Source organism: Haemaphysalis longicornis, unplaced genomic scaffold (assembly GCF_048455015.1).
Source record: "Haemaphysalis longicornis isolate Haplotype H1 unplaced genomic scaffold, Haemaphysalis longicornis Haplotype H1 scaffold_2, whole genome shotgun sequence".
In the NCBI taxonomy this organism is placed as follows: Eukaryota; Metazoa; Arthropoda; class Arachnida; order Ixodida; family Ixodidae; genus Haemaphysalis; species Haemaphysalis longicornis.
Genome location: NW_027526295.1, coordinates 62,876,594 through 62,897,665, shown reverse-complemented (window position 1 = coordinate 62,897,665; position 21,072 = coordinate 62,876,594). Strand labels below are relative to the sequence as shown.

Sequence of the window (21,072 nt, the reverse complement as noted above, 5' to 3'; positions counted from 1 at the left end):
GTGCGAGAATGCTTCCTGCGGAGTCTGCTGCGAGTCCGACAGCGATAACCAAAGAGCCCCACTGGGGGGGACGGACTGCCGCGTGCGCACTCACCGTGGCGGCGGAGGGCACGTGTATGGAGGCGACCGCGCGGGGCTGCACCTGGTTGGCCAGGTGGCAGAGCACGACGCCGTCCACCAGTGAAGGCCCCACCTCGGGGGGCAGCTGCACCTTGAGCCGGCTCTCGATGGCCCAGCGCAGCTGCTCCACCAGCTCCTGCTCCTCCCGGGCGCGCTCCAGGCCCCGGCGGATCGTGAAGTCCCCCCCCATGTGGCCGCTGACCAGGGCCGGAGGGGTGGTGGCCGCGGCTCGCATGGGCGTCCGCGCCCCGCTCGACCCAGGAGGAGGGGTCTGCTGCAAGTGGAGCACCCCCGATTCTTGGCTCTTGTCACTTGCACTTCAACTACTAGTGGCTCACAACAAAACTCATCACGTTGCGTTGAGAGTGTTAAGGGGGCAGATGGATGGTCTTTGGAGCCGAAAAACGGTCAAAAAATAGTTTTCTGAAAAATGGCATTTTAGGCACGCACAGCCATTTTTCTGTCAGTCTGCAAATTTCCTCATCAAAAGGCACCATATTTGACAACTCAGTTCGCGCATAATTCAACGGTGATGCAACACTTTTCTTGCAATGCGAAGATTGCATTTCGCTTTTGGATATCTCGGCACCAAGAGCAGGTACAACTAATTTTTTTTTGCTTAATGTTGGAAACAAGTTTTTTAAGTGGAGGCTTTGGAAACTTATTATTGTGTTCAATTGACACCATCTGTGAGCCATTTGTGCCAGAGCGCAGGAGGAGTGAAGTTCAGTGTGTTGTAAAATGAGCAACAACAGCTAAATCAAAAAAAAGTTCTTCCAACATTGTATTCTGTAGTCATTCGTCTGCATAGCCATGGGGTAATCGCCATTCTGTATAGAAAGATTATTTTGTGACCCAAAATAATGGCAATTAATCACTAACCATCTCAAAAAATATTCAACTTGCAAAAAATATAATTACAGATTTGAAATCAGTACAAAAAAACTCCATATTGCTGTGCAGTTTCATTGAAATTGGTCAGTAAATAAAAAACTAACTCTACGACCGTCCACCCTGTTAATCGACCAGCTTCGGGAAAATCCCCAAGGTGGAGTAATATAATAAGTTTCTGCAAAGGGAAAATTTTGCATCCACCTAAAGTGCAGCTGTGCTGCTACAAAGGAAAGCTGTACAAGTTTGAAACTTCGCTGTTGAAGAAAAATTTGTCCCGGTTCGCAATCCTGGACCAGGAAGAGTTTTTACAAATGCGAAGTTCTTGAGAAAGCTGTATAGCTTTATATAGAGTACTATATACTATATACTATACTATATATACTATATACTATATATATATATATATATATATATATATATATATATATATATATATACTATATATATACTATATACTATATACTATACTATATAGAGTACTATATATAGAGTACTATATGTACAGCTATAGAAAGCTGTATAGCTGTATAACAAAAAGCACGCGAGGAGCGTGTGAAAATGCTAAGTGCTAACATCGCTGGCATGAAACAAATCGGGCACGAGTTGCCGGAGCAGAGTGCGGGACAACGGCCTTCCCCCGGCAGGAAGGATAAGCAACCAGAGCTGCACGACCTCCGCCCCTCGGACTCAACACAACAGCACAGCAAACGGCCCGACCAAACCCCAACAACACAGCATCCCCCTGACCCCAAAAGTGCACCAACATGGCAGAGCACCACCATAGAAGAGCCAACGTGGCTGAAATCCTTTCAGGACCAGCTGCTACAACAGCACCACAGCCAAGAGCGACTGCTGCAACAGCACATTCAACTGCAACAACAACTAATGCAGCAACTCATGCAGATGGCCATGCAGCCTAGCACAGAGAGACTTAGTCACGGTGAACATGGCCCGGAACAGCAGCACACAGCCCTCTCCGCCTGAGCGACCCCCTGACGTCTTGCAGTGGAACTGCCGCGCGCTGCGACAGAGCGCGACCGAGCTCAACGAGCTCTTCCGCCTCACGGGGCAGCCAGCTGCACTTCTTCTGCAGGAGACCAGGGGCACTGAGCCGGGCGTGACCGGCTACAATGGGTACTTTCAGCCTACCATTGAGCACGCCAGGAATAACAGGGGGCAGCAGAACAAGGTTATCGAAGCTCAGGCCGCAGTTTTCGTACGGCGTGACATCCCGCAGGCACAGATCGACACGTCGGCCTACTGCAGCTCAGTGCAGGAAGTAGTGGCTGTCCGCTGCACTCTTGGCAAACGCAGACTCCTCATGGTCTCGTACTACGGACGGCCTGAACCCAGTTGTTCCAGGCGTGGCTTGCGTGGCAGAGTGAATTTTCAATGGATGGCAGACCTCCGGCAGCACTACCCAAAGGACCACATTCTCATAGCAGGCGACTTTAATGCGCAACACCAGGAGTGGGGTTACCAGAAAATAGATGCCAGGGGCCTGCAGATCAAGCAAGCAACCGAGACGGCACGCTTGATACTGGCCAATGACACAGATTACCCGACACGCTGCAGCCCCCGAGTGGACCAGCGGGACACCACCCCAGACCTCACCTGGGCTGACAAGGGCCTAGTGACGGAATGGAGACGCGGGGCGGACCCAATGGGCTCAGACCACTACCCGCTCTGGCTGGAGCTGTCTGTGGGTGGCTGCACAGGCCGCCCTCGCCGATCCAAAGCAATAGATTGGGATGCGTTCCGGAAAGCAGTGGCAGAACACGACAAGAGGGTCCCGGTGACCCGACGGCTCCTTAGATCAGCACAGGAGGCCACACGACATCTGATGGTAGACGAGTCAGCTCCTACCCCGGATAAGCACTTACTGAACCTATGGACCACACGGGAGAGCCTTCACAAAATCTACCTGACCAATGGCCGGCAATACGGGGATCTCCTCCGAGTGCGCAACAAAACTGCTCAGGCTCGCCGATATGCCAAGCAGCTTGCCCGTTCGAGGTGGTTTGAATACTGCGAAACCTTTGACAAGCACACCAGCACTCGCAAGTTATGGCAAACCCACCGAACCATGTCCGGCAAGCACAAGACACAAAACTCGGCACTCAACATACAAATGGCCTTAGACCTGACGCCAGAAGAATTCGAGGTGGCCGCCGCTGAGGCATTCTTTCCACAACCGGCCATCCCAGCAGACCCACGCACCTATGAACCAAGTAAACCAGCCAGTGACCTGGGAGCTGAGGCACCATTCACTCTGCAAGAGCTGACTCTGGCCCTGGATGCTGCCAACGTGCGCAGTGCTCCAGGCGGGGATGGTATCACTTGGCGAATGCTCCTCAACCTTGACGAACCAGAGAAGCTCCTGCTGCTGGACGAGCTGAACGAGATTTGGCGAACTGGGAGCATCCCAGCAGAATGGAAACATTCGATTATCTACCCCATCCCAAAGTCAGGGAAAAAACCCAACAGCATCAAGAATCTCCGACCTATAGCTTTAACGTCAACGCTATGCAAGCTCCTCGAACGCATGGTGCTGACTCGGCTCACATACCACCTCGAAGAGGAGAACCCAGCTTTTTTCGATCCAGCCCAGACGGGCTTCCGACCAGGGCTGTGCACTCAAGACAGCCTTCTGCTACTGCGCCAGTTGGTGGGAGGGGGCCGTCGGGGTCGCCTTAAGGTTCCTGGCATCCTCCTGGCAGTAGACTTGCAGAAAGCCTTTGACACGGTGGCGCACACAGCGATACTGAAGGCTCTCGATGGGGCTGGAGTTGGCACACGAATCATGAACTTTGTGCGATCATTCCTGGTGGCCCGAACGTTTGAGGTCAAATCTGGATCGGGCCACCCAAGGACATTCTCAAATTCCAGAGGAGTGCCGCAGGGTGCCATCTTGTCTCCAGTCCTCTTTAACATCGTGATGCAAGGTCTGGCTGTAGAGCTACGGAAAATTCCGCACCTGGGCTTGACATTCTACGCAGATGACATCACGCTGTGGGTGGACCCCAAGGGCACGAACTTGAACACAGCAGATGTACAGGGAATCATGCAGCAAGCCTTGGACACCATCGACAACTACCTCCCTTCCACTGGCATGCAGCCGTCACCGGAAAAGACTAACCTCCTCCTGGTAGGTGGCTACGACTCTGAGCGAGCGAAGATAAGCCTTACACTGGCCGGCAAAACCATCACCCGACCAGCGGAGCGGTGGGTGAGGATCCTTGGGGTTCCCCTCAGTGAGGTTGGTGGACCAAAGGAATGGATCCGTCAGCTTAAGCCAACGTGGCGCCGACACCTCCACCTGATCCGCCGCATAGGCAACCACTTTGGCGGTGCCGGCACACGCACCATCAGGACATTATGCCTGGCAACCCTCACCTCTAAGGCATGCTACGGAGCAGCTTGCTTCACATTGAACCAAACCCACTACGCACAACTGGAGGTCCTCCATCTCGAATGTCTCCGCGCAATAACTGGCCTGCCGCGTCACACGAGGACTGAAGAACTCTACAGGTACTCCGGCCTCCCTCCCCTCAAAGCCTTTATCGAGGCACACAATGAAGGCCATGAGCTACGACGGCAAAACACAACTGCGGGTAGAGGACTCCTCACCCTCACAAAAGAACTACCCCCCGATGCACCCAAACTGCCACGCCTGTTGGAGCCTTGGCTCGATGTGCTCCTCAAGCTTCCCAAACCACTCTCCAAAAAGTGCCATCAGCAGGATCATGAAGCGGAGCGTAGAGCAGCAGCTGCCTGTACTGACAGAACCCGGAACTCTGTGTTCACGGCAGCCACCTGGGACCCCATCACGCGCAGAGCCAGGCTAGCTGCGATCTCCCCAATCGGCACATGCAGACAAATCCACGTGCATGAGCACCGACCCAGCCCAGACCAGATTTCACTGTCCGCCATCCTGTGTGCAGTGGACGGGGTTTGTGGGGAGGCCCGTCGAGGACTGAGGCAGACAGGGGAGATTGTGGTGATCTACACAGACAGTAGAGAGGCCATAAAAATCCTTGGCCGCACCCCCAGGACTGGCACGCTTGCTCACAGGATCAAAATGGCAAGCACAGTGCTGTACCAGCAATATGGAGTGGAGGTGAGGGTGGACTGGGTACCAGGTCACGCCGGTGGCATTGGCGATGGAGCCGCACAGGCGTTGGCGAGCGAGCTAATGGACGACCGCTCCGCCCTGGTGACCCAGACTATGCCCGCACCAGACGACCCCGACCCAAGAGCCAAAATTCTGGCAGCCAAGAGGGAGCGAAGGCGCGCCCTTTGGCAGCACATCCCCACCAACCACCACCCACTGCCCCGAGGACTGCCACGGGGGGCTCAGGTCCTCATCCACAAGACACGTGCGGGGGCCGCACTAACAGCAGACGTGCTCGCCAAATGGCGGGCCCACCACCGATGCAGGCCCGGGGCTACCGACGACGACAGCGACGACAGCGACCACGAACAGGGCCCCATAGTGAGCTGCTCCACATGCACCATGGAAGTGTGCCCAACAGTGACCCACATGCTGTGGGAGTGCCCTGGCTACCGGGACCTCCGTGCCCAGTACCTGCCACCGCACATCAGCACTCTGCATCAATGGACCACCCCCAGCAGCAACAACAGCCGCGACACCCTGCTCTCCCTCTGGGCGTTCGCTCACGAGGCAGGCATCGATCGCCGCATGTGATTGCAAATGTATACCATGTACACGCATGTGTGTACGCACTTCTTTCTCTTCTTTCTTTGTTTCTGTCTTTTCTCCGACACCCTTCTTCCCCTCCTATTAGGCCAAAGAGCCATTCCACAATAAAGACTTTTCATTCATTCAGCTTTTCTTTGCTGCTGGTCCCTCGTTTTTACTCATCTCTACAATTTTGCCCCTGTGCTGTTTTTCTCTCACACTTACAGAGCTCTCGACTTTCGAAATCCGCAGAAGCACCAGCAAACTTTGCGCAGCAGACACACCAAAGGGTGCTTGGGTTACCGGACTACATATATAGAGGCCCTTAAACACCTTAACGTTGTTCCCTTCCTACATATGAGCGGACTTAGCACAGGGCAGTGGCCAACATCACAATCCGAAAAAGGTTTCAAGGTCTGCCTAAGGCCAAGGTTTCAAGGGTCCAAGGGTTCCAGGTTTTCAAGGGTTAAGGATTCCAAGGTTATGCCCGACAAAACAATCAACACCACCAAGGGGGAAACTGGGGGTGGAGGAGGCGCTGACTGTGTCACAGCCACACTGACCGGCAGGGGTGAGGATGGCTGGCTGCTGCGCTGCTGAGCCCAGCTGGCCTCGAGCCGCTGCACAATGGCTTCGTGCCGCGCACGGAACTCCTCCTCCTGCAACGGAACGACAACACCATGCAGAAGGTTGCCACCATGAGCACAGACGGAGAGCTATTCGCACGACCCTACAAATCAATGACACTACTTCGCCTTTATGAAGGCAGGTTAAGATTTTTAAGTGCAGAGCACTGTAGGGGCTCGCCTTGTCATCGTAGCTCGATCGCTGGAACCAAGTAGAGCCACATGGCGTTCCGTCGCCGTGACGTAACCCAGAGGCTTCGAAAGACAAGCGGTTTGTATAGTCATAAGCATTCAAAACTCGTGAACCACTGCCGCTTGTCATACATCTCCCCGTTGTTTAGCACAAAGAAAACTGCTGGTACATTTGAGGCAAAATATACGTAAAACCAGCAGTGCCCATGTTCATTTAGTTAGGAACACTTGTTGGGCTGGTTTTTGCGATAGTAAGCGAAAGAGAGTGGCAGTGCAACGCCGGCACATGTGGGAGGGAAAGCAAGCACAAAAAGAACAGAACTCTTGCTGGCCCAGTTTCAGGCAGGGGGTGCACGAGCCCTGTGAAGGCGGGAAATTTGAACTGCATCGGGTGGCAGCAGTGAGCGGATAATGGCACTACAGCCCGTCATGGCGAATCACTGCTCTGCACTTCCGACAGCTTTCACACTGAGTGTAATGGCCTTAATTTTGTGCATCAGCCTCTTTTCTCTGAAAGGGAGCGGCCACTACTCACAGGTGTGACCCTATGCTGTGGCTGCTGCTGCTGCTGGTGCGCTGTTATCTGCTGTGGCTGCACAGGTGCCAGGCGCTGCTGCCGTAGGGCCTCCTTGAACTCTCGGTACGTCTGCTGGTGCTGAACCCGTCGGGGAGGAGCGGGGGCCTCCTTGACACCAGCACCCGCCAACCTGCAAGTCACCAGAGTTGAGTGAATGAATGAATGTTCATTTCCACAAAACAAGTTTATGGAAGGAAAACAATAGGGGAAAAGTTGCAACCAGGCAACTTCAATACACACAAGTTGCAAAAATACACCAGTACACCAGCTGCAAAAACAATATACAACAGTTGTGGAATATACACCAGTTGCGAAAGCAAGTTTATGGAAAACAATAGGGGAAAAGTTGCAACAAGGCAACTTCAATACAAACAAGTTGCAAAAATACACCAGTACACCAGTTGTGAGAACAATATACACCAGTTGCGAAATATACACCAGTTGCCAAAACAAGTTTATGGAAAACAATAGGAGAAAAAGTTGCAACCAGGCAACTTTAATACACACAAGTTGCAAAAATACACCAGTACACCAGCTGCAAAAACAATATACACCAGTTGTGGCACATACACCAGTTGTGAAAGCAAGTTTATGGAGAAACAATAGGGGAAAAAGTCGAAACCAGGCAACTTCAATACACACCAGTTGCAAAAATACACCAGTACACCAGCTGCAAAAAACAATACACGTCAGTTGCGAAATATACACCAGTTGCCAAACCGAGTTTATGAAAAACAAGAGAAAAAAGTTGCAACCAGGCAACTTCAATACACACAAGTTGCAAAAATACACCAGTACACCAGTTGCGAAAACAATATACACCAGTTGTGGAATATAAAACAGTTGCGAAAGCAAGTTTATGGAAAACAATAGCAGAAAAAGTTGCAACCAGGCAACTTCAATACACACAAGTTGCAAAAATATACCAGTACACCAGCTGCAAGAACAATATACACCAGTTGCAAAAGCAAGTACAGCTGAACCTCGTTATAAGAGACACTGATGTAAGAGACAAATGGGTATAAGAGACACTATTCACCCACATGGTTGGCTGCCCTATCTTTCCCATTAAATCGACCTCTTTTATAACAGACATTGGATGTAGGAGATTGGTTATAAGGGACAAGTCACCCTTGAAGTTTAATCAATAATCTCGCTTGTAACAGACATTTTAACTTCAGATGCAGTGCCACCAGTCACTAATTGCAGTTGCTTCCATTGTGGAAACACGGGTGGACGACAGACACCTGCAGTCACTATTTAATATAGTAATTTCAGCAAACACAAAGTGGTTCAGTCAGCTATGAAATGACAATGAGAAGCCCTGCCAATGGAAATGCAACTGACAGAAGTGGTTGAAGCTTACTGCCATCCATTGGATGGAGTGCGATCACACATGTGGGCTCTCCCACTCGCGTAGCTCCCAATCAAGAAGTACTGCAGACATTGAGTCTTGCAAGCGTAATGAATAGCCTGAGCACACAGCGGAACAAGCTGTGTGCTCTGGCTATTCATCAGGCTTGTGAACTCAACATCTACGATTCATCTTCCACAAACAAGGAAAGGAAAAAAAGCTTGTAGAATCACTTGTAAAAAACAGTGTAAATACAGTCATGAAGCAAACAAAGTTTCATAAATTCTGGGGGCTAAACATTAATTGGAATGAATCTTTTGAAACATGCTGTAGCATTCTTTTGAGCTTATTTTAGTCATACGGTGCCCACATTGAACTAGGGTCTGATTAGTAAGTGAAAACATGGTACCCTGCTTATAAGAGACATCTCGTATAAGAGACAGAAACTGCTCCCCGGTACGTGTCTCTTATAAAGGGGTTCAACTGTATATGGAAAAACAATAAGGGAAAAAGTTGCAACCCTGCAACTTCAATATACACCAGTACACCAGTTGCAAAAACAATATGCACCAAATGCGAAAGCAAGTTCATGGAAAAACAATAGGGGAAAAAGTTGCAACCAGGCAACTTCAATACACATCAGTTGTGAAAACAATATACACCAATCGCAAAAACAAGTTTATGGGAAAACAATAGGGGCACAAGTTGCACTCAGGCAACTTCAATATACACTCGTCGCGAAACCCCACTTCAGAATCTAAGTCACGCAAGCGCCTCTGCATCGTTGACGCTGAGGGACAAGTGTGCAAGCGTGGCACCTAGGGGATAAAAACTGTGAACTTTGCCAAAAATTTACTTAAGAACACAACTTAATGAAATAAAGCTTGTTTTTTAAATTAGGAAATAATATGCCAGGAACTGTTTACTTAGGTTTTCAGACTTGTGGTAGCAGGTGCAAGTGCTTGAGTACTGCTTCAACTTTGTGCCGACAGATGGCAGGGTAATGCCCCATTGCCCCAATGTTCGTCTTCCAGGGCAGGGGGCCAACTGGTTTTCGGTACATGGGGTCTTCGGGGAGTTTCGCAACTGGTGCATACATACAGCAGGTGTCATGTCACGTTTGCACACGCCACGTTATTATTTATGTTCTTGCGGGAAGCACCCGACGTACAGGTACTGATGCGAATGCGTCACTGATGCCTCATGCGTAGATAAGTTCGTGTGATTGGTGGAATTGCTGCGTGGAGACTGTCAGTGTGCGCCTCGGATTAAAGGCTGTTCCTGAAATCAACCGACTTGGCACCTGCTACAACAGCCGGTACATACATACGGCAGGTACACACATACCTGCAATGAACATCGTGCCTCCAAATCGTGATACTGTAATTGTAAGTTTTGACCATGGTAACGAGCTGAAATACGTAGGTCCATGTGTACCACAATGCTCGCATATTGCTGTTTGAGCCCCTAATGGCAATAAGCATGAAGTGGAAGATTTGCGCTGGAATGTACGGTTGTTCCGATTCCCGATGTCGTAAGTTTTGCCGGTGTGCGAATGTGAGGGAGAGGTAGCAATTCCCATTCACAGAGATGTTCAGACTGATAACAGGTGAACGCAGACCAGTTGCAGCCACCTGCCCAGGCATCGTTGCAGACGCTAGATATAATAACCTCTATACTATAGAATAATCTCTACACTAGGAATACAACACATGGCAAGTGCCCTGCACATAGAAAGCTCAGGCAGGCACGCCACACATCATGACCACCACCAGCCAACACCTGGTGGCAGAGCGCAAAGCAGCACGTTTACAGAAGTGCCGGCTTCCGCATGTCAACAAGCAGTTCGTTCTCTTCGTTGTTCATGGCAGTTGCGTGCGCTCACACACAATGCGGTCCCTGGCTTTAAAGTGGTTGTGTGCAAATAGGATAATTCAATGGCAAACTGGATCAAAAACCTGGCTTTGGAAGCGAGAGAAATTTCAACTGGGAACCCAGAAACACCCACAGAACCTGCCCTGCAAGAAGAGACTCCTTCCACATCAGCATTGTGGAGAGACAATCTCATCAACCAGGGCTCTTGCTTACCTTCACTGCAGGGTGAGAGCACAGATTGAGAGATATGTACCCGATGAAATCTTTGGCAGACAACAGGACCCATGTGAGTGGTGGCCTCAACATGGCCATCAGGGCTACCCACTGCTGGATCTGCTTGCCAAGAGATACCTGCCGATACCAGCTACCATATTTTTCTAAAATTTGTAGTCTCAGTCACACCCCAACTTATATTCAAAGCTGAGTATGTATATATGCGACGATGTTTTTTGCACTCAAAACTGCAGCCTTGCCTTATAACTGTGACCGCCCTATCAACTGAATAAATACGCTACTAGTGTCTCAATCGAGTGGCCGTTTTCGGTATCTGGTAGAGTTGTGACGAGCAGGACGTCGTCGCTGCTCCCTGAACATGTCAAGCAGCTAACCTTTCTCTGTGGTAATGTTTAATGAGTGCAGTCCCTAAACCGTCGGTTTGTGTTTGCGTTGCATTATTTGCTGTGCAATAAGGTTGCAGTTTCTGTATCTCCTGAAGGTGAAAACTTTAGCTTTACAGAAATAAGTACAGTATAGCCCCCTTATAGCGAACCCGGTTTTAACGAAATCCCGGCTATAAAGAACAAATCTTCGTTTCCCGTTACCATTTGTATGCACACATTTTATGTTCAGACATAGCAAAAAACTAGGCTTGTGCGAATATTCGCACGCTTCAAATATTCGAACAAATACTACACTATTAGAATTTGCTTCGACTCGAATTTAAAGTTTCCGATATTTCGAAGTATTCGGGGTGAACTAATATCAAAACTCTGTTCAAGTTTCGCTTTCGTTAGGCAAGCCGCAGTACCATTGACATCAGTCCTACATCATGACTACATGGGGAGCCAAGACAAGTTAAGCCACATTCAGAGCGTTGTCGTAACCTTCTTATGCGCACATGTTCGTCAAGGTAGTCGAGGCTCCCGTTTCACTGTTTCAAACAATGAAACAGGAGCCTTGACCCGGTGCTCAAGCACTACACGCCGTAAAGCGTGAACCGCCTGGCACATTTTTGCTCGCGATTCGTGTGCATCGGCATTGCACATGTGATTTTTTCATGCCTGCGTCGACGAGTACGCGTTCCTGGGCGAGTTGGCGTTGCATTGCAGAAAAATTACAGAACGATTCCGCGTGTGCCGCAGCTTCAGCCTCGCTCAGAAAATTACGCGCGCCGCACGCGGCAGTGGGAGCAGCCTGACGACTTGCGCCAGTGGGGAGGCGGGTGCCTCATGGCGGCAGTTTCGAAGTGCTCGAGACAGCCGGCTGGCTCCGCCGGAGATGTTTAGGCTGAGCACCCCGGCAGATATTTCATAGGCGCTTTCACTAGCGGCGAGGATGATGTTTTATAGCACCGTTTTCGCCCACATGACTAGCTCACTTACTGCACAAGAAATTCCTTGTGTGCTTTAAGCGGCATTTTAAAGAGCAGTTAGTAGAAGCAGTCGCTCGAGCGCCCCACACCACATCGCCACCGAAGCTGCCGCCATGTTGCCGCGGTCGGCAGTGTCCCGTGCAGTGTGCGGGTGGTTTCGCGGCGGCGTCAGCGCGCCTGTGGAATGCGCGGCGTGTTTTCGCGAGCAGAAAACAACAGCCCGGCCGTTCCTGGAGAAAGAGCGACAAATAGAGGAGTCTCTAGAGAGCCCATACGTCGCCGTTGCTTGCTCGCTCGGCGGTCGGGCGCGTTGCCGGCTCGTTCGTACCATCCGCCAGGCCGCGCAGGTACGTTCGTAAGAGCTGAAATTTTTCCCATTGCACACAATGCAATTTCGCCAGGAGTTACCAGAAATTTGTATCACCCAGAAACATATCATCAAGATTCCACTGTATAGAACTTTTTTATGAAGGTCCTGCCAGGCCCAGAAGCTCAGTGACAGGAAGCTCAGTGACACCTGACAGCTATTCGAATTTCCTTCGAAAGTATTCGACCCCAAGGACTATTCGCTTCAAATTTGCTTCGAACTAAAATATCACTATTCGCACGAGCCTACAAAAAACGGATATAACGAACTGATTTCCATTTCCCGATGTATTTGTTACAAGCGGGCTGTTCTGTATTTGTATTAAAAAATGTTCACTTTGATTTAAACTTTGCTTTTATTACAGTTGAGTTCACTTAAAACGATACCGTTTATTACCATATATCCGATACAGCGATGAACAGCTATGGCACCGTCCACTTTTGTATGCATTCTATGGTAACATAAACTGCTTATTACAATGCTCCAGTGGTGCGATATCGGATATAACAGTTGAATCTAGTTACAGCGCACACCAAAAATGCGAGCTGCCGCCGGCCCTCCGCGCTCAGCGCGCCGGCGGCATGTGCCGTGAGCTGCAATGCGCCTCGCATTCCTTCCACCCCTCAGACAACGAGTGGACTGCACCGCTATGAGGAAGCGAGAGGAAGGGGGCAGAGCTGTTTTCCTTCCCAACCCCCCTCCCGGCGCCGCCACTTTGGCATCGCCCCTGCACCCACTTGCGCGTTCGCTTGTTGTATCACATGCCCGCTGCTTTGAATTTCACTGGGGGCCTCTCTAACTGCCTCCGTTTTTCCGTGGAAGGGACGTCAGAGGCGATGTTTTAGAGACGTCCGAGTGCTTCACTGAAGAGGGGATCGTTGCGCGAATATGTGCTGCGGACAGCGGCAACCGTGATGACTCGGACGATTTGTGCAGCCTACTCAGGTAGTGACTTCGCACGAGGCCCAATGCATGATACAGTCCCTCACGGACTGTGTTTTCACCAAAGACCTTCTTTCGCTTTCGCTCAGCTAGGTGAAGCACTTACAGATGCTCTTGAAAAAGATGCGCACCAGCTTTGCCTGCAGCAAACAAAGCTAGCCAACTATGGCTTCTTTTCTGCAAATGAGTAGTTCTACACACTTGCTTGCATGCAAATAAAATGTTATCTATGTTTTGTTGTTGCTTTTTTTTTGTGCAACCCGCTTATAACAATTATAGGTTTTAACGATGGAATTTATTTGGCATTTGGATATTGTTATCAGTGAACCAGACTGTATTCAAATTAACTTTGAAATAAAAGAAGTTGATATTCGCACACCCTTAATTATTACTCGACAAACCCTATCACACCATTAAATGTCCAACTAAGAACACAGTGCACTTTCACCCACAACCTGGTATTCAAAATCGGAAACCAAATCCACTTTCATGCAGCTAGAGTTCCCATATATGCAGTGTCGCTGAATCTGCATCCTGAACTTGCCACTGCCATCACCAATGCCTTGTTTCGGCACACCGCGAAGGCTGACCCTGGGTGCATCTTTTCGCACTTGGAAAGCACACCCGGCGAAATGTCCAATAAAGCGAAGTGTAAGGATTAATTTCGAAAATCCACTAATTCCAAACTTACCGCAAAATTTGCGCCACACACCCAGGTATTCGCGCATCTTTACATTTATTTGATTGATTGTGGGGTTTAACGCGCCGACGCAACGCAGGCGATGAGGCGCGCCGCAGTGGAGGGCTCCGGATTAATTTTGACCACCTGGGGATCTTTAACGTGCGCCGAAATCTCGTACACACAAGCGTTTCTGCTTTTCGCCTCCATCAGAAAAGCGGCCGCCGCGGCTGGGAATCGAACCCGCGACCTCGTGCTCAGCAGCGCAACGCCTTAACCACTGAGCCACTGCGGCGGGTATCTTTACTTTTACAAGCTTGCACACGTGAAAGGCGATTTCAGAAGCAGGGCGGCCAAGCTTACCTGGACGGCTCGCACGCTCCAATGAGGCCCCCATTCTCAGCCGGTGGTGAGTGGTTCTGGTTGGGGGAGCCCTCTTGGGAACTGGGCGCAGACTGACCATTCTGCACAGAAGAGAGGAAGAAGCCAGGAATGGAGGTTCTCCAACGAAGTGCCTTACCCCACTTCTAAGCCTCGCAAGACATGATAGGGGAACACACTGCTGTCGGAGAAACACAGGCAGCGCTACAGAACTGTATCAGCCCTGCTCTCGGTGCTACTTAACTACACCTGCACGCGAGCGCTACCGCATTTACTTGATTCCAACGCACTTTTTTAAAAACACGCCTAAAAATCCCATGCGCATTGAAATCGAGTACCGGCCGAAATCGCGCTAGAGGTGGGTTATCATCATCGACATAGAGGAGCCCCGCCATAATCACACGTTTGTGCAAGCAAAGCACCTAAGATTGCCCGGCCTGCTGCGAGAACAAAACAACAACAACCACAAATAAAATCTTAGTGGAGACCAGCCAAGGTATTACACACTACGCAGCCGACATACTGCCCACCAAAAAGCAAAAGAAAAAATGCACCTGAGGGACAGGGGGAGGGGGAAAGCCCACACTTCTATAGACTTTGCCTTGACGGAGGAGAGTAGGAGTGCGTAGTACTGTGCAGTACACCCCTTACGATAGGGAGCTAAAGAGGGCCCGCTTCTCCACCTTGGCAGCACCACCATCGGCCGTGCCAACATCCCGCAGTGAGAGAGCTCCACGGCAGCCATCTGCTAGACCAGCATTCGGCATGCTGAACAGTGCAATCTAACCAGCTGGATTTCGCCGTATCAACTGTTCCGGATTTTTTTTATTGGCTCGAATAAAGAAAAGGACGCCAACCTTTACGACAGCAAGCACGCTTTCGACGCGTCGAAAGAACGCGACTACAGAATAAATAGGCTCCTCGGCGAAGCTGGGTGGTTGTTTTCCCGCTGGAAGCCTACAGTGCAATCTCTCAGGGCTGTGGGCTCTGCCTAGGCGCCCCCTTGCCGTTACCCACTTGGCCACTTTTAACAGTTCTTGCACCCATTAACAGCTTGTTTTGTAAAGCAAACTTTTGTGCTTCTTTCTTTTCTCTGGTCACGAAAAATCAGGTGTGCGCTAGAATCGAGGGCGCGCCAGATTAAAGCAAATACTTTCGTTTTCGTTTGTGACATAAGCGGCGCTCTGCTTGCAGCTTTGCAATGCTCAGAAACTGCTCTATTTAGGGGATATTTTGGCATTCCCGGAATTGATGTAATCATGTTTGACTGTAGCATGGCTTGTCGAAAATGCCACTCTCCGTGGAAGTTTTTTTTTTCCAGCTGGCCTTTTTACGAATGTAAACAAGAAATCAACGAGTTTTGCAGAAAATATGGTATAGTCAGCCTTACTCACAAAATTTGTTTAAATAGCTATGCACAAATAACGATGCGACACTGCGTTACAAGGATCTGGCAACAGTAGACTTCTAGTTGCAACAGATCATTTCTGCTGGTTTGTTTGTTTTTTGGCCTCAATGCATTTTAAGTTGAATCCACTCCACTCATAACGGCCACACCTATAGCAGACTATCGGCTACAACAGACTAAATTTCGGGCTGCAATTGTTTTGACTGAATTATGTAAACAGCGAACTTCCGAGCTGTTTGGCACCCGATATGCCTTTTCTGTTTATTTTGGTGAGAAAACTACTGTGCGGCAAAATTGTTCGCATAGAACGGGTGCAGCCAAGCCAGGCCAGTGCCAGTAGCCATTGTTATTTTTTTTGTTTTGGCGACAAGCAGCAGGGTAGTTGATTTCACTGCGAGATAAACTAAGCATAATTAACGCTGTTGAACATGGCCAAAAATAGGCCACCATTGCCAGAAGTTTGGGCCTGTCTAACCAGGTCGACTTTACCTACAAGAAAAACACCACTGCCGGAAAAAAATTCGACTCCGCTGAGATTGAAGAACAGAGCTTTCGAATACGCTAAGTGGTGCGCACCCGGAGGTCGAGTCTGCCCTCGTCACAGTTTTTTGATGTAATAAAGAACTCAGGTTCGGTGAATTTCGGCATTCGTGATTCCCACGCATGTATCATTCCCATCCATTGTGTGCAATCTGCCTCTGGCCATTTTCAGTACCAGTGTTCTAACTTTCAATTTTACAGCTGTCCTTCATCAGACGAAAATCATTAAAAATGCAGAAGTTGCCTTGGGGGAACATCAGGCAGTGATACGAATTGTTTGATGATGACCAGTTTCGGGTAAGCCTGCCTCGTCCTGAAGGGTTTGAAAAGTGCCTTGTTAATTCTGCTGCTTATGAATGATTTTTATACGTGGTTAGTGGTTGCTCCTAGCTACATCTCCGCTTTATTTTCTCAGCTTAGCATGCATCTCTATGCACTCGACCTCATGTGCTAGGCCTTTTCCTGGTGCCGGTGCTAAGCTTGGAAAAAAGCACTCGGGGATTCTTTCCCCCTGCATGAACGCTGTACAGAGATGCTGCAGGCGTGTAGAAAGAACAAACTGCCTGTAGCATATATATGCAATACTGGTCAAAGTTCCCACTTTACAATCATATACCCCCCCTCGATCGGATACTGCATACTTCGGACACGGTGGACATGTTTTTCTTGATTAAAAGGGTTGGTTGCAATAGGCAAAGACTGTAGTGCCAACCCCTTGCACCCGTATTTCAATACAGCAATACGGCATACAGTAAGGGAGGGTCATGGGAGAAAGGGGGAAATGGTAGTTGGAACATAGTTAAGGGGATGTACAGTGCAAAAAAAGGCGAAGGACAGTAAGGATGCACAAGAACAAGGCGCTAGACATCCCCTATACATCCATCCCCTTAATCTACCATCATCATCATCATAATAATCATCACCAGCCTATCTAAGCTTACTGCAGGGCAAAGGCCTCTCCCGCAGATCTCCAATTTTCCACGTCCCGTGCTAACTGCGACCAATTTATCCCCGCAAACTTCTTGATCTCATCTGCCCATCTAACTTTCTGCCGTTCCCTGCCACGCTTGCCTTCTTTAGGGATTCACTCTGTTTACCTTTAATGATCAACAATTATCTTGCCTTCGCATTACATACCCTGCCCACGTCCATTTCTTATTCTTAATTTCCACTGATATGTCCATAAAACCCACTCCGCTCTCTTCTTGTACCTTAATGTTACCCCTACCATTTTCCGTTCCATTGCTTGCTGAGTCGTCCTCAATCATTTGTACATCCTGTACATCCCCCTTAACCTGCACACCCCCTCAAGTATAATCAACCAACCATCCCAACACCGTACCTTATTAGTAGTCAGAACGGGCACCGCAAGATCAAGGATTCCTATCCCCCTCCACTGCCCCGCACTGCATTGTGATTATGCTCGCTATGATTTGGCCAAAGCCTCGCGAGTGTGTGCTGCGCCTAAGCACCCCTCCTTGACCTGTTTTCAAAGAGCCACTGCACAGACCAGGCACACTACGAATGCTCTGTTCACTGCATCAGCACCCTTTTACAGCCCTCCTTAAGAGCCCCTCACTGGGAGATGAGGAGGAGGAGGAGGAGGATAAACTTTATTGGGAGCATCGTAATGTGGTGTGGGGCCCTCATTCCAGGACTCCATTGGAGACCCCTGCCGCTACGGCCCTTTCCACCAGCCTAAGCTGGGAATCGAGACCAGAGCTGGACAGCTCCTTCTCCCACTGCTCACAAGAAGGGTGCACGATTCTTGGAATTTTGGGGTTTGCCGAACACTCCCATACCATATGGTACAGGGTGCCCGCGGAAGCGCAAAATTTGCACAGCTGAGGAACGCGGGGGGGCTCACAACGATGCCTCACCTGCAGCTCAGACGGCAGGCCGGGTCCACAGCTATCCCCGCTGTCCAGTTGGTCTTCGAAGAACTGCACGCAAGGGCACACCAAATCAGCTTCAACATTGCACTGACAGCGCACTGAAGCTACTCCTGGGCGGTGCGGTGCGCTGTAGCAGAGGGATCTGGATTAGTTTCGACCACCCAGGCATCTCTAACATGCACCCAAACCTCCACACACGAGCGTTTTCCATTTTCGCCTCCATCGGAAAAGCGGCTGCAGCGGCCGGGATCAAACGCTTGTACACACTTACTGTGTCACTCGTACAGCTGCATACTTTTTCCTTAAGCAGTTGGGCATGTTGCAGAGAGCCAAACAGAGTGAAACGGTTCAAAGATTCATCCTCTCAAAGATTCAAAGGTTTCGTTGAAACAGCGCAGGCTGACTGCAACTCACACACTTTCCAGAGGGGAGCTTTTGGGAAATACAAAGGGCAGGTTTTCTAATAGCGCGTGTTCTCCACTGATTGCAATGACTCGATATAACAGTAATGCTTTCCAAGAAGGGGTATTTAGCTTAGACAATTCATACAAGCTTGGCACGAAAAAAATCTACTGATGAAGACAGACCAGGGAACACAGTACAAACTGAACAGGTCTCTTCTAGAGCAGCAACATGCATCTGAGTCAACGAGTTCGAACAAGTTTTCAAACTTGTTCGAACCCGTTCAAACAAGTGCAAGTTCAAACGGGTTGGAACGAGTTCAGAGTTCATTCAGTTTCTTTTTGTTAGAATGGCATCGGTAATACAGGAAATTGACTTCAAGGGGAATCAAACTGAATACTAGCAGCATTCGATGAATACGATTATTTCAAAAATCAAAGCTACAAATGAATGCCCACTGACACTTCGCTCAGCCCCGGTTTAACGAACAGCGACAGTACACCCAGTTGAATGTTTCCTCACTTTATGTGGGCCAGTGATCCACTTTCCGCTGCTGTTTTTGAGCAGCTTGTGCTAATTTAGTGTGTGCTGCTCTGTTTTTGCCATTCGCTAAAAAAGCATTTATCCCACTGTGGCACACGGCAGTGTTTGTATCTGCCAGACTGGACAGTGCTGTAATATACACCTGAACCACTCAAAAACGGCCTTGTGGTGTGCGTTTCTCTGCTTGGCCATTTTACTGCTCCGAGCGTCAATGCTTACGAGGACATGCACATTCTACAGAGGCATTGCAACCAGCTCACACCTGAATGCCACAGAAGCATTTCGTGTCCTTGTTCTACCAGCCGAATTTCAAGGGGTCTTCGCAACACAGACATATTACTGCATGTTCACAAACGCAAACATCTACGCACATTCACTGTGGTTCTCTCTTTACTCTTGCTAGTTATTGTAATTACAGCTTCAATATTTAAACTTGATTCCCCGAGAAATCCCCATGGCTTCTCTTCAATGTGAAATTTCAGTAGCTCTGTCAGTGTGAAAATGTCTCGCCATTTTCTAGCGCAGGGTCACAACCATGCACACGCTTTTTCAAAATTTTCTAAGCCAATCGTAAGCCTTCTTGACCACAAAGGATTCAAAGAATAAGCTTTAGCTTTAAATGTGACAAAAATATTTTATGACACTAAGAAAGACAGTTGTTTTCTCTAGCTTTCGGCATAAAACGTTTCAGCCTCGCTCGAGATGTAGGCTTGTACGTTAAATTTCTTGTGGCCTGCGCGTTTCTGGCTTGGCCTAGAAAATTTTGACAGATACTGTACAGTTGGATTCCAGCAGCTGCAATGCCAACAGCTTAGCCGAGATTCATAGCAGTGTTGGCTGCCTTCAGCAAAGGCAGTTGCTGTGACACCTCCTCCTCCTTCCCCTCGAGAGAACCTTCTCTTCCAAACCGAGGCAACTTGTGAGACAGGTTTGCTCTCCTTAGGGCTTTTCGGCTGCGCTCGGACAAGGAAGGTCATCTTCTTTGAGCCCTAGACGAGGCAAGTCCCCCACTATGGGAAAGACTGAGTCGGCAGTCATGGATGGCTCAAGGGGGTACAACGGTCTTTAAACAACTTCTTTTATTTTCAAGTACCATAAAAACCCGCGTATATTTTGAGGATTTTTTCCAAATTTTACTAGGTAAAATTTGTGCCTCGTATTATATGTGGATCCCAATGTTTTCAGCGGAGGGTGCGCCATCTTGCGGTGGCGTTAGCTGGCTGCTGCTTCTCTCAGCCAGCGCCATTTTGATTGTTTTGACCACGCGAAGGACCGGCACGTTCACCACAAGTCTATCACGATGGCGGGTGCACGAAGGCAGTATTCGGCTGCAATTAAAAGAAAAGTTATTTTATGTGCCGAGACCATCAGGAATTGCGCCGCAGGATGGCAGTTCGGCGTCCCCAAAGGCAGCATTCGCGGGTGGAGAAAGCAACTGGTGCTTGACTGGATAAAGTCTGTGTGGTGTCGGCGGCCTGGAGCACTGTTGGGGGTTCCTGTCAGTGCTCGTGTTGGACACCTTTCGCTGCCACCTGGCTGATTCTGTGAAGAAGTTGTTGCGCGAACCCCGCACCGAACTCATTGTCATTCCAGGAGGAATGACATCCCAGCTGCAACCGCTAGACGTTTGCATCAACAAGCCTTTCAAAGACTGCATCAGATCCTGCTACCAAGAGTGGATGAGGTCAGGAGACCCGTAAGTGAAAGCTACCGGATGGCTGACGCGGGCTCTCCAGCGGTGCTTTGCGGCTGGATCGCTGATGCGTGGGCCAGCATCCCAGAGGAGCTTGTCAGTCGCTCTTTTAAGGGGGGACGCGGGGATCAGATTGTGAAAAGTGACCAAAAAATCGTTTTTTCGGAAGTCACATTTTCGGATTGCACGTTTTATATTCAATGCATTCACAAAGTTTCCCTGCCGCAAACGATCGCAAAGTGCCAAAGAAAAATATTTATATCGGCTGAGGTGGCAAAATATTTCCTCAAA

General features: G+C 49.4%; 1 protein-coding gene across 3 annotated transcripts in view; it reads right to left on the bottom strand.

Annotated features, from left to right (window-relative positions):
- Positions 1 to 21,072, bottom strand: part of Lrch (Leucine-rich-repeats and calponin homology domain protein) — an 85,268-nt gene that overhangs the window by 27,449 nt on the left and 36,747 nt on the right. For 2 of the 3 annotated variants that reach the window (XM_077697921.1, XM_077697923.1), the window contains exons 8-12: positions 18,129 to 18,191; positions 14,283 to 14,383; positions 7,070 to 7,241; positions 6,280 to 6,375; positions 95 to 394 (exon numbers count right to left, since the gene is read on the bottom strand). In XM_077697921.1, the coding sequence (XP_077554047.1) occupies positions 95 to 394; positions 6,280 to 6,375; positions 7,070 to 7,241; positions 14,283 to 14,383; positions 18,129 to 18,191 (732 nt within the window). The remainder of the gene's footprint in view (positions 1 to 94; positions 395 to 6,279; positions 6,376 to 7,069; positions 7,242 to 14,282; positions 14,384 to 18,128; positions 18,192 to 21,072) is intronic. The other variant, XM_077697922.1, reaches the window with a different exon arrangement.